The following is a 16,640-nucleotide window of genomic DNA, read 5'->3' on the forward strand; positions in this document are numbered from 1 at the left end:
GCTCTGGCGTCACCGACACCCACCAATCAGCGGGAGCTCATCCCCGCTTCCAGGAAGTAAACGTTGAAACTCGAGGCTGTAGAGGTTCTGCTATTGACCCCGCGGCACAGGTCAAAAATCATCATGTCCCTGACGGTCCTGACGTCTGCGTACAGGTACGAGCCTCACCTGGGAGGTGCAACCGGCTTGTTTTTCCTCTGGCACATTTAAATGACCGTCTCTGCTCATAAACGAGCTATGGACGGCACAAGTAGATACACTAAAGTGACCCAGCAGGTTTGTTCACCAATATAAGGCTGTCAGCTGATTTCCTGCACTCACCTGCTAGGACTGGTTGTGTGTTTGTAGCCGGGGTATCTGCTACCCCGCGGTGTAAGTTGAACCAGTTAATTCAGATCTGCTTATTAACCGTCATCAATGCTCCGTGTGTTTGCTGTTTCCTCCAGACTGAGGTCCCTCTGCAGGCTGCAGCGAATCCAGGCTCACATGGTGAGAAGTTGTAGCAGCAGCATGGTCCACTGCCGCCTCTGATTATTTCACTCACATCAGACATGCGCAGGAACACAGAATCTGCTTCCCTGCTGAGTTTACTACATCTTTCTTCTGGTTCGTGTTGGAAACACTGGGGGTTACTGGAGTAATAAATCATAAATAAATTAGTGAGGGAACTGGATCAATAAGTAATGGCATTGGTATCAATAAAACCTTATCAGTTTTAATCATTAGTCATACCTATCAGTAACCTTCATACATTGACTCTTCCCTCTATTGAAGTGATGATGGCCTTTAGCTTGGCTCGTTTAAAGGGGGGAACCGTAAGTTTGCAGGATAAGCTGGAGGGAAGGTGCAAGAGAAAAATTTGTTTTGATGTCATTGAGTTTAAAAAAAACTTAAACTAGTAATGAGCAACAACACAACACAAACAAGTATCTGCTGGCAAAAACGAGGAGAACCAACTGCTGAAGAGTGTACAGGTTTCAGCCTTCAAAGTAAAAAATAGGGCCAGCAAATGCAAAAGGTGATCACTTTAAATCCCAGCCATCCCCAAATCACATCCAAGCTGAGTTTAAGGTAATGGCAGCAAGTTGAGCTGCACCATGGGTTCACAGCTGTACTGAACTTCTCTAAAATCAGAGCCAAGTACTGCTGTCAGTCTGGGGTCCATAACCTGTTAAGAGGCTGTGCAGCAGAATCTGTAGGGTCGAACCAACTGCGCCGTCCTGATTTGTTTAAATGATTGAGGAGTCCGATCAGAGTAGAGCCACTACTCCTCCACACTATAAGGATTTGAAGAGTGTTGGGCATCAGGGAGCCTCCTGGATCCTGATCCCCAACATTTGGTTGTACTGCTTCCTCATTACCTGGATCAGTGGATGTTGAAATGTGTTTGTCTTTCAGTGTTTTTGAGATATTTCTATAGAGGTTTCCTGTCTCTGCTCTACAGATGTCGAGTCATGCAGAACCGGAGGTTCTCCTGGAGAAGGTGGGCAGAACCGGTGTGATCACCATGAACAGACCCAAAGTCCTGAATGCCCTCAACCTTACCATGATCCGGCAAATCTACCCCCAGCTCAAGGTATGTAGTATCAAAATCTGGTATGTGACGAATTAAAAGAAAAATCTTGACCTTTCCTTGTCCACGCACCACCAGGTCCTGAGCGATCAAAGAGGGGCTCAGTGAGCTGATTTTTGTTGAGATGTTTGAAATTTCCTGTCACCTAAACTCCCAAAACAGAACAGTTACTCCGTTAATACTTACTCTTCTTCCGTAGATGCTAAAGTACCGCAACCACTTCTTTATATCTACAGCATGAACAACTCACAGGGATGAAAAGGAAAAAAGGATGACATGAGGCTATCAGCGGGCTGTGGGATGTCATTATTTCCTTATTATGGAGCAAATATCTCCATGATGTCAGTCTCAAACTGAGAATGTGGGAGCTGGGCAGTTTGGGGACAGTCTGAAAAGCAAAGCTGAGATGGTTTGGACATGTGCAGAGGAGGGATAGTAGATATATTGGACAAATAATGTTTAATAAAGAGCTGAAAGAAAGGAAGAAAAGTGGAAGACTTCAAAGGATATTCATGGATGTAGTGAAGGAGGTGGTCATGTGGGACAGAGGAGGATGGTAGGGAGGCAGATAACACACTGCAGCAACCCCTAAAGGAAGTAACAAAAGAAGTAGTAGTGTTCATCCGTCCGGTAGCATTCCAGAAACTTGGATAAACAAGTACTGAAGAATCACACTGAGCACAGGTTTTTTCTTTTCCTTTCATTTTTTACCGATGTGTAGTTCGACATTGTGAAAGATCTGTCAGGTTCACCTGTCCTGAAGATGTTTGGTTGTATTTCTGTACAAAGATCCCTTTTCACACTCTTTAAACCACAGATGTAGCTGCTCATGCAGTCTCTATAACTTAATAACGATAACTTTAAGGCAGGTTTTTGAATAAAGGAAGATTTCCTGTAAACAAAAACTGTGTTTTGCCTTGTTTGGGAATCTAGAAATGGGAAAGCGACAACGAGACGGACATCGTGATCATTAAAGGAGCAGGTGACAAAGCTTTTTGTGCAGGTGGAGACATTAGAGGTAAGCAAGCTGCCTTCAAGGTTCAGGTATCAGTTTCAGATGAGTTTTTATGTTGACCTGTGTGACCGATTACTGTTTTTATCTTATTTTTTTCCCCCTCTCAGCTGTAACAGAGGCCGGGAAGGTCGGAGACTCTCTTGCCCAGGACTTCTTTCGTGAGGAATATATTCTGAACAATGCTATTGGTATGTATTTTATTTAATTTTATGTATGTATCTATTTATTTATTTTGTTTAATAAAAATGTTACCTGTCTGTTTTCATTCACTTATCCAAACACTCTGGCAGCTTCACATTGTTCTTATACCTTTTATTTCTTCTTTCAAGGATCGTACCGGAAGCCGTATATCGCCCTTATTGATGGCATAACAATGGGAGGGGTGAGTTTGAGTTTTTATCCTGTATTATAAAGTTCAGGATGGATACTGTTTGCCATTACTGGCATGAATTGTAGGCATGAAAAACGTTTTTGTTTTGTTTTTTTTCTCATGAAATGTTATGTGAAAGTCTGCCAGTAGGTGTCGGTGGAGATTTATCTGCTCCTGTTACCTGCTGCCAGTGGCAAGGTGGCCTCTGATTGGATGAAATGTAAAGTGACAAATCATTGTTGCTGCCACTAGTCTTTCCCTCCAGGTGTCAGATTTGGGTGGAATATGAACTGGTACTTTTAGTGTAGTGTCATACATGCAGAGCTGCACACATGCACGGTTCAACTCACCTGGTTACAGGAGATGCTGTGAGGCTTGAATCTCTGATGTGACCTTGATGGTGATGTCACTCCTGAGGTGTCACCGAGGTCACTCACAGCAGCCAGTATCCCATTGGCTCATTAGTCATCACGACCTTGTCTGTGTGCATATGTGTGGGCGTGCTTTGCTACTGTTGTAAGGACCAGTTTAGGTCTGAAACGACTGGTGAAAGGGCATTAAGGCTGCTCTTCACATATTTAGGGGGAAGTTTGATAATTAGGACTTAGTTTTTTCATTAAAGGAGGCCTGTTATTAATTACAGTATATTGATGGAGATACCAGGTAGCGAGAGTTCATATTCATGCACCTGTGTTTGCATTTTGAAAGTGTAGTGGTTAACACATTCACCTTACAAGCAGACGATCCAGGTTGGAGGCTGGGAAGTACCTACAGTACAGAAATCCAGTGCTTCTCTGTAAATATAAGTAGCAGTGGATCCTCAAAGTGGAGCAAGGGTTAATTTGGCCTTTGGTGCTTTTTTTTTTAGCCTCTCCCCCAGTAAGCTAGCTTTGTTCTGATCGGCTACCCCTCATAATCGGTAGGTTTAAATAAGGGTGGAGTTTCTTAGTCTGAAATGAAAATATTAAATCTATCTTACATCATACACAGGCAAGACTTAAAATAAACCTTTCAAAACCTTTCAAACTGGTTCTAGCATCCACCAACAGAACAGAAAATAAGGAAAATAACACAACAGACCCACTCTGAGGTGAGGTTAGGGTTAGGGAATGCATTATGTCAGTGATCCCAGTTACATTGGGAGTGAAAACGGATTACAGTCATGGATAACGGGAGACATAGCAAGCAGAGAAAATGTGCTGGTGTTTGTCTTGCCGGTCTTTCCAGAATTTATTCAACAAACACTCTTTCAGTCAGATTCATCAGACGCTAAACAGCGTTTAATTTTGGATCGAGAACTTTATTGTTGTAATTAACATAAAACCTCATTAGCATGAAAAGAAAAACTGCTAAAGGAGAATTAACAACAAGAATCAAATCACTGGAAAAGCAACGTCGAATAAAACTGTGGGAGCGGAAGACATCTTAGTTTTGTCTGTAACTACAGATGCAAAGTTTCAGTGGACCTTGAGATGGGACTGACTTGCCCAAACTCCTCCTTTTAGCTCTGCTTTGGTCAAAACCATCTGGAAAACATTTGGTTTTGACTTCAACAAGTAGATTCTCAGCCTTTCTGCAGGTTTTTCTACTAAACCCCTTTTTATTTTCTTTTTCTGTGGTGTCCCACAGGGCTCAGACCTGGGTCCCCTCTTATTCATTTTATATCTGCTGTCTTTGGGACAGGAAATTTAATATTAGCACTTATTTGCTGCTGATATCCAGTTTTTCACCTGAGAAATGTTATTAAATGAAGATTTATAGTTTCTGTTGAAGAGCTCAGTAAATCTGCCCTAAATCACCTCAGTAGCTCCAACAGACGGTCCCCTGATTTGCTCATGTCCCTTCACTGGCTCACTAGATTACTTGGTGCCAGTTTAAAATCCTCAGCTTCACATACAGAGCATTGAACAGTCTTTGTCTGAATGTTTTTTTTTCTTTTACCCACTTTCTAAATGTATCATTATCTCAGATTATTTTCTTTAAAGCACTTTTATAAACTACATAAATAAATATTGATTGTGTTGTAGTGAGTATTGGTGTTAATGTATGTTTGGGGGCCTTACACCCCGGAACCTTCAGAGGTTTTTAAGGGTTTTCCCCATCAGAATGTCATGTGGAAAACAGGTTCCTGTATGTGTTGTGGCTAACTGTGGATGTTTCTGAAAGTGGTCAGTAAACGTCCTGAAAGTGGCCCCTGAGTTTCCAAGCATTATTATCCTGAGGTTATAACACCTTGCTTCCACTTTTATGGAGTACATTTTACAGGAAGATGAATCCCCAGAGCTGTGAACCAGAAATCATCTTGTTTCTTGGCTTGCTCTGTGTTTAGACAGCCACGATGATGATGATGATGTTTTCCAAGACTGACAGAAGCTGTAATTTGTGTGTCAGAACAACAGCATGAAGTAAAATGCTGGATGGATCTCATGCGTGCTGCATTGTGTGGTTTTTTGAAGTCAGCTCTGGTCATCAGCCCATCAAAAACTGTGATGTTTGTTGAATCGTGTGATTTCCACACAGAGAAATCACTTCTGTGTGATGAGTTATGTCTCTGGAACTAAAGCGATTTGAAGTCGACCTCTTCAATGTGTCACGTCAGCACTGAGGCGACACTAATGTCAGAGCAAACCATCCTGAGGGTGGTTGCTGTTTAATGCGCATAACTGGATGGAAAGGGGCAGCTCTATATAAGGACAAGTCCAAGAGGCCCCTGATCGCAGATCTGCTCCAAGCTCAGGGCAGAACCCCCACAAAGAACATATTTTCTTATTACATTAGCGATAACAAACCACCAGGGAGTAAAAGGCAGGTCAGATAGCAGTCAGAGACAAACTGTTTGATTATCCCATCACATCTCACGCACATCAGTCAACGCTCACCTTGTTTAAAGTCCACTGAATTAAGCTCTGTGAAATGCTCCTTATTAATCCACCGTGCTTTGTTTGAGCAGACACTGCGTCCCTGTCCTTCTGTGCTTGCACTTTAGATTTCAAACATTTACATAGTGAGAACACTTTGTATTTAAGATGGCTCGTAAAGGGAAATGCTGCCCGTTTGATAGATATTTGCCCAGAGCTGCATGACTCTGATCTCTGTCTCCTTGGAGTAAAGAGTTCCTGTTTACATTTTTCCTGATAGCCTCATGAAAGGAGTGCCTACAAGGTTTTTAATCTCTGTTTTAAGGTTTTCGTTTTCCATCCAGAGCCTGTGTAGTTGTTTTAAAGGGGAATTCTGTGAGTGAGAGCGATGTGGAGAGTAACTCAACTGTTGTGTCCAAACAGACATCTGTCACTTGGTGTGTAAGTGACAGACTTTCCACTCTCACTCACAGTCTCACCTACTGATTTCTGATTATGCAAAGCCAAATTTGTGTGACAACTACGTCATAATAACCCAGATATCCTAAAGAGGGCTTCAGGAATGCCTCCACAATCTTCAGCACTCTAAGCTTCACCAGCCAAGTTGTAAATTTTTAAGTTGTAAACACGCTCGTCTGCTGACAAATTGGCGTTGTTTACAGGAGGATCTGGAGACATGTTCTTATAAGGCTCTATACCAGCGCTTCGCAGTATTCCACTACTTTTATGGTGAAACTCGAGTAATGTGATTAAACGGCCTCTTGTTCCACAGGCTGCTTTCAGCCATCCTTCTTTTTCTCATTTGTCTTTCTCTTTCTTCGTAAAAGAAGTAAGCTTTCCCACAGTTATTTTCAGGATATGTTATTTCTGCCCTTTGGCTGAATTTGATACCGTGATTTACTCGTATTAAAACCCGTTTTTTTTTTGTTTGTTTTTTTATCCCCATGATAGAACAGAGAAAAACCCGACTCATAGTGGTCAAAACATTTATATTTCTTTTAATTCAATCATCTTACGGAAGAGAGAGACCCCTGCACAGCCCAAACGCCAGTTGCAGGATCTCTAACATTACAAGCTCAACATGTGTCTTATATGGTGTTATTTTGTTACCTCAGACGTCACACACGTCACATGTGACACACACAGTTTCATTACAAACAAACTCCTTCTACTCAGTTCCTCTTTTCTGTGTCTGATTTATTAATATGCCTGTGCACTAAAACTTCCTGTGCAGCTTGGAATAACTTCCCCTTTCTGAGGTCTTTTGCCAGGGCAACCTGTCTGAACTTAGTTTCACTCTGTCTGTTGCTCATACTCTACAAAAAACATGTAGTTTCCTGTCAGCCTGACCTAGTCTCAAAGCTGGCCCTCTTTTATACATAAAACAATATAATCAGCAAATAAGCATTAAAATATATATTTAAATCTCAACACTCGGTACATCAATCGTACAGTTCAAGGTCACGTCGCTTTACATGACTCATCTGGTTACTAAAAATAGATGCAGATGAGGAGCACTCGCTCGTTTGTTGAAATGTAAATTCTATGTATTTTTGTAATTACATTTGTAACAAACATCAACATGGAAACAGTGAAACCAAAGAGCTTCACACAGATTAAGCAAACAAACACAAACCCCAAAGAAAGGAGGCCTGGAGGAGATGAATGGAGAGGTATGAAAAGAATAGGAGGTGGGTCTTTCAGTACGTAAGCCCTCTCCACCTTTTGAGCCCAAAGTTTAAAAGTGTTGTCTTTAGGACCCATAGATACATGCGATGGACAACTCAAGATAAAAGTGAGCAACTGTTGTTGCCATCCAAAAACACATTTATGGCTTTTAAAAACCAGACTGTTTCCACAAAGTAGTCATTCCCATAACATGTAATAAAAGGTGCCAGTTAAAGAGCATAGTTTACACTTGAAGGTTCATATAGCTTCCACAGCTGTAGATGGAAGTAAAAGTTAAACTGCACAGAGTTCTTACGAACACATCACCATGAGAATAGATGCTACAACTGCAAACCGTAACCACTCTTGTTTAGGGCAATCGTGGCTCAAGAGTTGGGAATTCGCCTTGTAATCGGAAGGTTGCCGGTTCGAGCCCCGGCTTGGACAGTCTCGGTCGTTGTGTCCTTGGGCAAGACACTTCACCCGTTGCCTACTGGTGGTGGTCAGAGGGCCCGGTGGCGCCAGTGTCCGGCAGCCTCGCCTCTGTCAGTGCGCCCCAGGGTGGCTGTGGCTACAATGTAGCTTGCCATCACCAGTGTGTGAATGTGTGTGTGAATGGGTGGATGACTGGATATGTAAAGCGCTTTGGGGTCCTTAGGGACTAGTAAGGCGCTATATAAATACAGGCCATTTACCATTTACCATTTTACATCCGGTATAAAAAAAAAAAAAAAAAATTCAAAATTCAAATTTTTATTTGTCACGTACACAGTCATACACAGTACGATATGTAGTGAAATGCTTGGACAACTGCTCGTGACCTAAAGAAAACAAAAAAGGAAAGGCTATGAATAAGATAGGAAATAAATATGCAAAATTAAAAAGGGTAAATTTAACTAGGAAGGAATAAAATATAAATTAAGGTTAAAAATGAAATAACTGTACAACACAAATTAGAATGAAGGGTAAATTTAACTGGGAAGAATAAGATAAAATATATAAATTAAAGTTGAAAATAAAATAACTGTACAACAAAATACACAATACACAATATAGAACTATATAAGAATGTATGAAGAAATCTAAATATAAATAAATATATACACAATAACAGCAGCTGTACAAGTATTAACTGGAAATGAAGAATATAGTGACCAGTGTTGTGCAAAAACAATGTCCAGAAAGTCCAGTGTGTGTAAGAACCATATGTGTGGGTCAGTACTGTGTGGTGGTGTGATTGAGAGACCGTATCGCCTGCGGGAAGAAGCTCCTCCTCAGTCTCTCTGTGTTGATCTAACTAGGATCAGGGAAGGGCAGGGGATACTGGATAAAAGAGACGCTTTGAAACGGAGCCAGAGATTAATAATTACCCACGATTAAATGAAGGATTGTGTATAAACATAGAGAGTTTGGATAAACATCACCACTTTAATGTCTGTGATGCGGAGGAACAGAAACAAGCACTGGAAGTTTAGCTGTATCACATCGATCAAACCATTGTAGGTCCTGAGCAAGTTTGGATCTCACAGGGTTTGCATGTCGGTGTCTCTGATAAAATGCTTGGAAGAAGGTGCAAAATTTCAGCTTACCTGTATATACTTTGAAGACCTGAAAGTTTGAAAATATTCATAGTATGACAGTGAAATTTTGCATGCATAGAAAAAAAATCAGCTTGACGGGGTCTGGTGGGAACTTTTTAAAATTCAGTATATTTATAATGAATGACCCACTTCTGAGTGGGGCAAAGCCTCACCTCTGGAAAAATTCTCATGTAAATCCATCCTTAACTTTTTTTTTTTTTGAGAAATGTCATCATGAAATAAATGCAAAGGCCTGTGTCCCCAATGGTGTTTTTTTTTTTAAGGTTTTTGGGTTCTGGGTCTTCCAGAGGAGCAACTTCTCTTGGCAGAGGCCTGTTTAGTCTCCAGTGATCAGATATTTTTATTCCCCTGTGGTCGTTTATCTCTCTGCTGTGAGGCGGATCCAGCAGCGCTGCTGTCCAGCTCTGAACTCTTTTGCTGATCGCTGAGATCAAGATAAAGACAGTTTGTCAGCTGTAATCAATCAGCTGCTGTTGTTTTGGCTGTGATTGATCCCTCAGCAGGTAACAACCTTTACTTTGCACTAAATGACAGCATGATTGATCTTTAGTAGTGCTGACTCATAGAGTGCATATACAGTAAGACGATAGCAAGGTGCCAAAAAATTAAAAAAAAAAAACGAATAGAAATCAGTGGGACAATTCTGAAATGTTAAGATGCTGGATGGTGCCGCCAATTGAAAGAGGAAATATCAGCCAGTCATGTTGCTACATTGATTCACAAGGGAATAGTAGGACTGTAACTTGTGCAGGGAAAAAGCTGAAAAACCTTATTTTTCTGTATGTACATGGCTTTAATTTAGTTTATTTCTGTACCACATTTAAAAGAACCTCAGCTGACCAAAATGCTGCACAGGCTGTACAAAATACATACATACATTATACACAAGAGTCATTAAGCAGACTATGAATATACCCAAAAATCCACAATAAAAACCACAAACCTGTAAAAGGTCTCTTAAGTAGGGTGGCGCCAAACCAGCGAGACTCTTTAAAAACATGAACATGTGAAGATGTGACCAATGGCATTTCATTCCTGTCTAAAGACGAGCTGCTGGATTTTGTACAGGCTGCAGTAATAACAGATCCATGCCGACATTCAAAGAATTACATCATATAATTGTCAGGTAAAAAAGGTGTGAAGTTTTGCTTATAGGAAGACTTTGGTGTTGCTACGCTGGTTTCTCTACACCACCAAATTGTTTTTGTACCAATTTGGACGAGAGGTTGGAGTGCCATGTGAATTATGTGAGATTAAATTTATATCTGTTATTCAAACATGATCCTTTATATATAGAATCTTCAGACACTGAAAAAAAGGTTGGCCCTTATTAAACTGTATTGTGACACCAGTTCTGTGGTTTAATTAATAATTACTGGTGGTTAGTTAACAACGAATGTTGGTCTGCGTTACATCGACTCCCCGACACATCACAGGATGTTGGCATCGGTTAAATGTCACACAGATTTAAACTATTTTTATTGATGAAATGCCACGAGTGTAATCATAAAGCCCACATTCATAAAGTCAGGATTGTGGGTTGTATTAATACACTGGTGTAGTGAGAGCAGAAGAACTGTGTACACAGAGTCTGCTACACATTCAAACCCAAACTCATTAAGCCAGATCCCTGAATTTATCAATGGGGGTCTTTTAATTTGGGGAGTCCACTGCTAAAGGTTTCCATCATGATAATGGAGCGAGTGGGTCCTCAAGTTAAATAATCCTGATTTTGAGGGTTTGTGTATCGCTTCCTGTTTTTATATCTTTTTTTTATTGTTGCTGTCCACATAAATTACAGTTTTGAATGTTGTGGATCGACACATTCTCACACGTCGTGTCATTTTTGGCGTTGGCACTTTGACAGAGCTACTGTGGAAGTACTGGCCGCCAAGAGGTGACGATCCTGACAAAGTCCGCATTAAGACGTTGGAGTGATGGCAGTCGCATTATGCCGTAATCTTTTTAACTTTGGATGTCAGAGCTGGGAGTGATGTCACACCCAACTTGAACATGTTCCAGTAAAGCTTTCTCCGTGCCAAGCTAGAGCCATTCAACAATTCATCAACAAAGTCAGCGTTGGTTTGGCTTCTCCAACTTTTTGAGTAGAATGTCAGATTTTAAGAAGTGATCCAGTTGTAAATTCGGACTGAGACCTCGGGATTTCTGATATCAGAACACTGGACAGCAGACTGGACTCTGTTGTGTTTTGCACTTGATGTTGCTTTTTTAATTGATGAGTTGATGATCAAGCTCAGGTTATAAAACTACCTGGTTAGAGTTGAGAAAAGATTGTAGTTCGGGGTAAAATCCACCCCTGTAAGAGCCATTTACTCCTTCCTTTGTCTAATTACACACATGTCAAATTCACAAAGTGAGTGAGAGGTGAGAACGTTGAAGCCTGAACGTTACAACAGCAAACGCCATAACCCACCACCAACAGACACTCGGCATTGGGATGAACTGAGATACACCAGCAGCTTTTACACAACAAACATTTTTATGTGTTGGGTTTTTTTTGGATTGAACAATGTTCTCTTTGAACGTCTAACACTGTTATTGCAGATATATATTTGACCTTCAAAATAAAAGCTTCCAATTGACAGGTACTTCAGTTATAATGAACAATCAGGTAGTGTAATTTTCCTGCCTATCTGCAGGGCCATATGCATTCAGGTATGCAAGGGGATGTTGTTTCCAAGGCAACCTTATAATATAACACACACACACCTTACTGTGCTGGAAATGTCCTCTGGCCAACACTGCTCATTAGCCTTCACCTCTCTCCCTGCTGGGAGCTGCATGAGTTACACACACACACACACACACACACACACACACACACACACACACACACACACACACACACACACACACACACACACACACACACACACACACACACTTTCTTGACAGGTTAACCTGGTTTACTTTTTTCAGCCAATTTTCATCTGAGTCTCCAGCTTTCTGTAGAGGTGACGGTCATTAATGACACTGATCCCTCCTTTTTCTTTTTTTTTTCTTTTTTTTAATTTTACTCTATTCTATCATATGACTTTTATTTTATTTCTCTAATTATTTTAAAACGTGTTCTCTTATACCTGTAGGGCGTGGGTCTCTCAGTTCACGGACGGTTTCGAGTGGCCACTGAGAAGACGCTGTTTGCGATGCCAGAGACTGCCATTGGTAAGCCTGCGATCTGCCTGATTGAGGGAGTGCTCAGTGGCAAGGGTTGGCCCACATCAGTGGGAGTGTATATCTAGAATATTAATTATGTAGGAGCAATGATTTCAAGCTGGACCCAGTTCACATACAAGGTCTGTCTGCATTTGAAGCTGGGGAGCCAAACACGAGCAGAAGAGTGATTTGCATTCAGTGCAGTTTGCTGATGACCTCATTCCTAAATAAGTGTTGAAAATGAACTGCTAAAATGGGCAGGGTGGAAAAAGTAAGTCCAGCGTTTAAGCCTTTAATCTTCAGCAATGGTACAAATCACAAAAAGACCTTTTCAGACAGTTTGGAAAACAGAAGCTCAGTAATCTAAAAATAGGAATATTTAGTCTTTAGAACTTTTTAAGGCGGTAGATAAGATGATGATGATGTCACCAATTGTTTTTGGGCTGCAGTTTATCTGCTGCCATTTTGTCTTTTTGGAGCCAAAAGTAATTCAACATGGACAAGAGGGTGAAGTGCTGAGCTAACAGCAGAATAAACAAGCGGGGCATATTCGCTGTCACCATCTTGAGCGGGGTGGGTCTGACTGAGAAACTGAGGCCACTGCATGCTCATTGGCCAGCGACTTGTGATTGACAGGTTGTTAGCCAATGAAAATACTCTGGGTAATCGTCCCTTCTGACCATAATTTGCAAAATTAACTTCAAACTTTGTTCACCAACACAGAAATGTTCAAGAGGTCCTGTTCAGGGATTAGAACAGATTATAAGAAGCCTAACAGACAGCAATCAGGTGTGCCACCTGTCAAGCAAAGGAAGCATGAATTATAATTATTTAAAAGGAATCACCCTTGTACATGTTGTTCTACCAGGCGGTAACATGTTGTTTTATGCTCCCTTTAAACGTGGGGGTCTATGAGGAGTGGGTCACTTTTGTAGAGAGCCTCAAGTGGGCATTAGAGGAACTGCAGCGTTTGGTGGCGCTTCTTTTTCTAAGCCAACTAAAAAACTTTAAAATTATTCATAGGAGACTGAAGCGGCAGTGTCATAGTGTATTTTAAATTGGTAGTAGTTCAGGAACCCTTAAATGGGTTGCTGTGGTTGCTTAGTTGGACTTGCTAAATGCAGTAGTGGTAAGTGTGTGGACTCGCTGGACCAGCACATCACTTTCTGTGTGTAAAAAAAGATTGATATAGAAGAGCCGAGCCCACTGAGAGGTGATCCAGCGGTGCAGCTGTCGTCAGTAACAGCTGCTTTTCCCATATATGATTCATCTTTTCCTGGAAGACGTACATGTCAGTGATAGAAAAGCAGGCTGTATGTTGTTCTACTCCTGTTGCTGCCTTCTGACACAGAAACTTGTTTTTTTTTTTTATCTGAGCCTCCAGGGAGATAGGGAAACAAACACACTGCATCACCCAGAAGGGAAGAGACAAATCCAGGACTTCAAACAGTCACAGAGCAGGAAAGGCCAATGCTCTGCAGGTGGATGTCAGGAGTTTACTAAACTTCTTGACTAAACTTTCTAAAAATATGTTTTAAGAAATGCTACATTAAATTTAGCCACTCTAGCAAAACTGAGAAAACTTGTGTCCTCCTTCTATACATCCATGAACTTTCTCTGTGGTCTTCTTCTTCTCTTCCTGCCTGGCAGCTCCATATTATCCACTATCCTTCCTCTGCACATGTCCAAACCATCTCAGCCCAACCTGAGCTGTCCCTCTGATGTGCTCATTTCTAATCCAGTTCATCCTAGTAACATGTCCTGCACCAGCCTCGCTGGCATAATTCTCCTTTTTGACTCCAGTAGGTGTCAAACAAAATTATCATATTTTATCCAGCATGAACTGAAACTAGTGAAACTTTCAGTTTTCTCATCGACTTGTATACAACCAGAGGCCTTTTCGCCTTCTGCTGGCAATTAGAAAGAGTGAAGGTTTAACATATTCCTACATCCATCTTTTTACAGTCCATCCATCCATCCATCCATCCATCCATCTTCATCCGCTTTATCCGAGGCCGGGTCGCGGGGGCAGCAGCCTAAGCAAAGAGGCCCAGACCTACAGTCTTTGGAAGCAAACATAAAAATCACATCCTTTGAATCCTTCGGCAAAAATCATCTGTCAGTGTGTTAGTTGCTGAAGAGTTGTAGAAGGTCAAATTCTTTAATTATTTCATGCATGTTTAAAGATAATAGATTACAGTGTCCTGATATGGAGCCAGAAAATGATCTGATCCAACTAAAAAGTGCTACATTAACCTGTTAGATCTTTTAAAGCATCATAACTGAACCATGTAGGACATCTTTGTCTGTTGCAGTGTGAGGCAGGTCCTCCAGTGAAAAAGGCCACTGAGACACTAAACTTGTAGGTTCCTCTCTCGCTAATTGTCTCTAGTGGACAGATGGTCATCTGCTGAGGTGCTGAGGAGATTAGTAACAAATCTGTGACAACAAATGCAGTCGACATTGTACCGTGAACTAGCATGTTGTCAATGAAATCCACTGGGATTACCACAGCTCTGTTGCTGTGAATGCGTATAAGCTGTTTCCAGAGTGATATGACTGTAAAGGTATTTGTTACAGTGGGTTTGTGTTGCTGTGATCGAACAGTTAATGTCGTCAGTGTCTTCATAAAGGTTCTCAGGGTGTTTTGTAACGTTCTGTGCAGGTTTTATTACGTTGGTCCTGGAGTCAGTGGATTAGGAGAGGGCTTTGCAGCGTGGGCACTGCTCATTTTTTCCGAGTCTGTTCAGGTTCTGATAAATTGATTGTGTGCACTCGCTCCCTCATACGTGCAAACTTCCAAGGACGCTCGAGCCATTCTTCATTTGACACCCACACATACAAACAGAAGCATGTCAGACTTATTATTCTGAAGTACTCTGGGCTCTGACTTTATAATAAATCTTCTGCTGATGTGTAGCGCTGTGGAGTCGGTCTGGTGTCTGGAGAGAGGTGGAGGGTGAAGATTATGTTGTCAGCGGACAGGAAATGAGCGTAGCAGCAAGAAAAAGTAGGAGATTCCCGCCGATGTGCTCTGATATTTGTCTGGGGTTTTGTCAGAGGCTAGGCTAAAGTAAGGAGTGGGAGGAAATGGGCCAGTATTTCAATCGTCCATGCTCAGGATTGGCCATAATGGGGCAAAGATGTTCTACACTGGATGTGATCTGTTTTAAAGTGTCAGTTCTTCATTTGGCGTGCTCTCTTGCACATGAATTGGCACACAGAATAATTTGATTTTAACCTCACCGTTAAGTTTCTTGAGTCTCCTGCTAGCTTTGAATCTCTCCCATCACTTTGGCGAGGACAAGCAGAAAATCTCGCCTAATCCCCTTCCCAGCTGCCATGGTCATAACATTGTCACGATTGTTTTTACTAAAAGCTCTCGACTTGCAGGTCACCGCATGGCCGTTATCAGCACGTCCCCTGGGTAATCAGGAACTTCACACCGCGTGATTTTCCATCAGGGACGAGCTTTTTCTGCCTTTTTCACTGGAATGCAGCTGCCTTATAGACCCCACAAGCTTATTTTAGACCTGATCCTGGGGAGGAATCCTCTCAAGAGCTTCTCGTCTGTGCTGGTTTACTTTAACCAGAGTCGCACTGTGGACTGAATCTTGCTTTTTCCACTGTGGTATTCCAGAGTTAGACGACAGGGTTTCAAACGCTGCAGGAGCTTTAAACTTAGTGCCAGTAAACTCTGAAAATGTTTGAGATGTAGTTCTCATATTAGGGGCACATTTACTGATGTAGAATTAAAGGCTTTGCTGTAACAACAGGATGTGTCCACTTATTAAAATTTTGGAGTCTGGATATGATTGTTAGATGGATAAAATGGTCTGTTGCAGTCTAATTGAATTAATCTCATTAACCTTTAAGTCATCACGACATCCTCCATCTGTGTGAAGGGGAAAAAAATGGTTAGACATGAGGAACAGAGCCGAACTATGAAAAAGTGAGTTCTTTTTGTTACCCCCAAAATTATGATAAACAAGTCATAGCAAAGATAAACAAGCAATAACGAGGCAATAACTGCGTGTTGTCTCAGTCCCAGCAGATCATTGGCAAAAAGGAGAGAAGATGTGTTTCTGTTGTTTTTAAAATGTACTTATCGTATTTTCACGTAACATGACATGTAATCAAAAGCGGGTGAACACGAGGCTCCATATGAACCTGTAAATGCACTGGTTCACAAACATTGAAGCATCACATGGGCGTGATTTAGCTGTAGCTGTCAGTGCCTGAGATTACTTAATTATTCCCCCAGGAAAACTTGTCTTTGTATTAATAGCATCTCTAGCAGTACTTACATCATATCTTTATATCTACACACACAAGCACGCTGTAACCCCTGTTACCCCCCGTGAGGCGGGATTAACAG

The 16,640-nt window shown here is 41.4% G+C and overlaps 1 protein-coding gene across 3 annotated transcripts in view; it reads left to right on the top strand.

Moving 5' to 3' along the window:
* Positions 1 to 16,640, top strand: part of hibch (3-hydroxyisobutyryl-CoA hydrolase) — a 22,415-nt gene continuing 5,775 nt past the window's right edge. The window contains exons 1-7 of one of the 3 annotated variants that reach the window (XM_004559133.6): positions 1 to 155; positions 447 to 489; positions 1,445 to 1,576; positions 2,507 to 2,591; positions 2,696 to 2,776; positions 2,918 to 2,970; positions 12,193 to 12,271. In XM_004559133.6, coding sequence (XP_004559190.2) covers positions 124 to 155; positions 447 to 489; positions 1,445 to 1,576; positions 2,507 to 2,591; positions 2,696 to 2,776; positions 2,918 to 2,970; positions 12,193 to 12,271 — 505 coding nt within the window. In that variant the 5' untranslated portion in view covers positions 1 to 123. Of the gene's footprint in view, positions 277 to 446; positions 607 to 1,444; positions 1,577 to 2,506; positions 2,592 to 2,695; positions 2,777 to 2,917; positions 2,971 to 12,192; positions 12,272 to 16,640 lie in introns of those variants that run through there. The other 2 variants (XM_076875258.1, XM_076875259.1) reach the window with 2 other exon arrangements.

Source organism: Maylandia zebra, linkage group LG16, assembly GCF_041146795.1.
Source record: "Maylandia zebra isolate NMK-2024a linkage group LG16, Mzebra_GT3a, whole genome shotgun sequence".
In the NCBI taxonomy this organism is placed as follows: domain Eukaryota; kingdom Metazoa; phylum Chordata; class Actinopteri; order Cichliformes; family Cichlidae; genus Maylandia; species Maylandia zebra.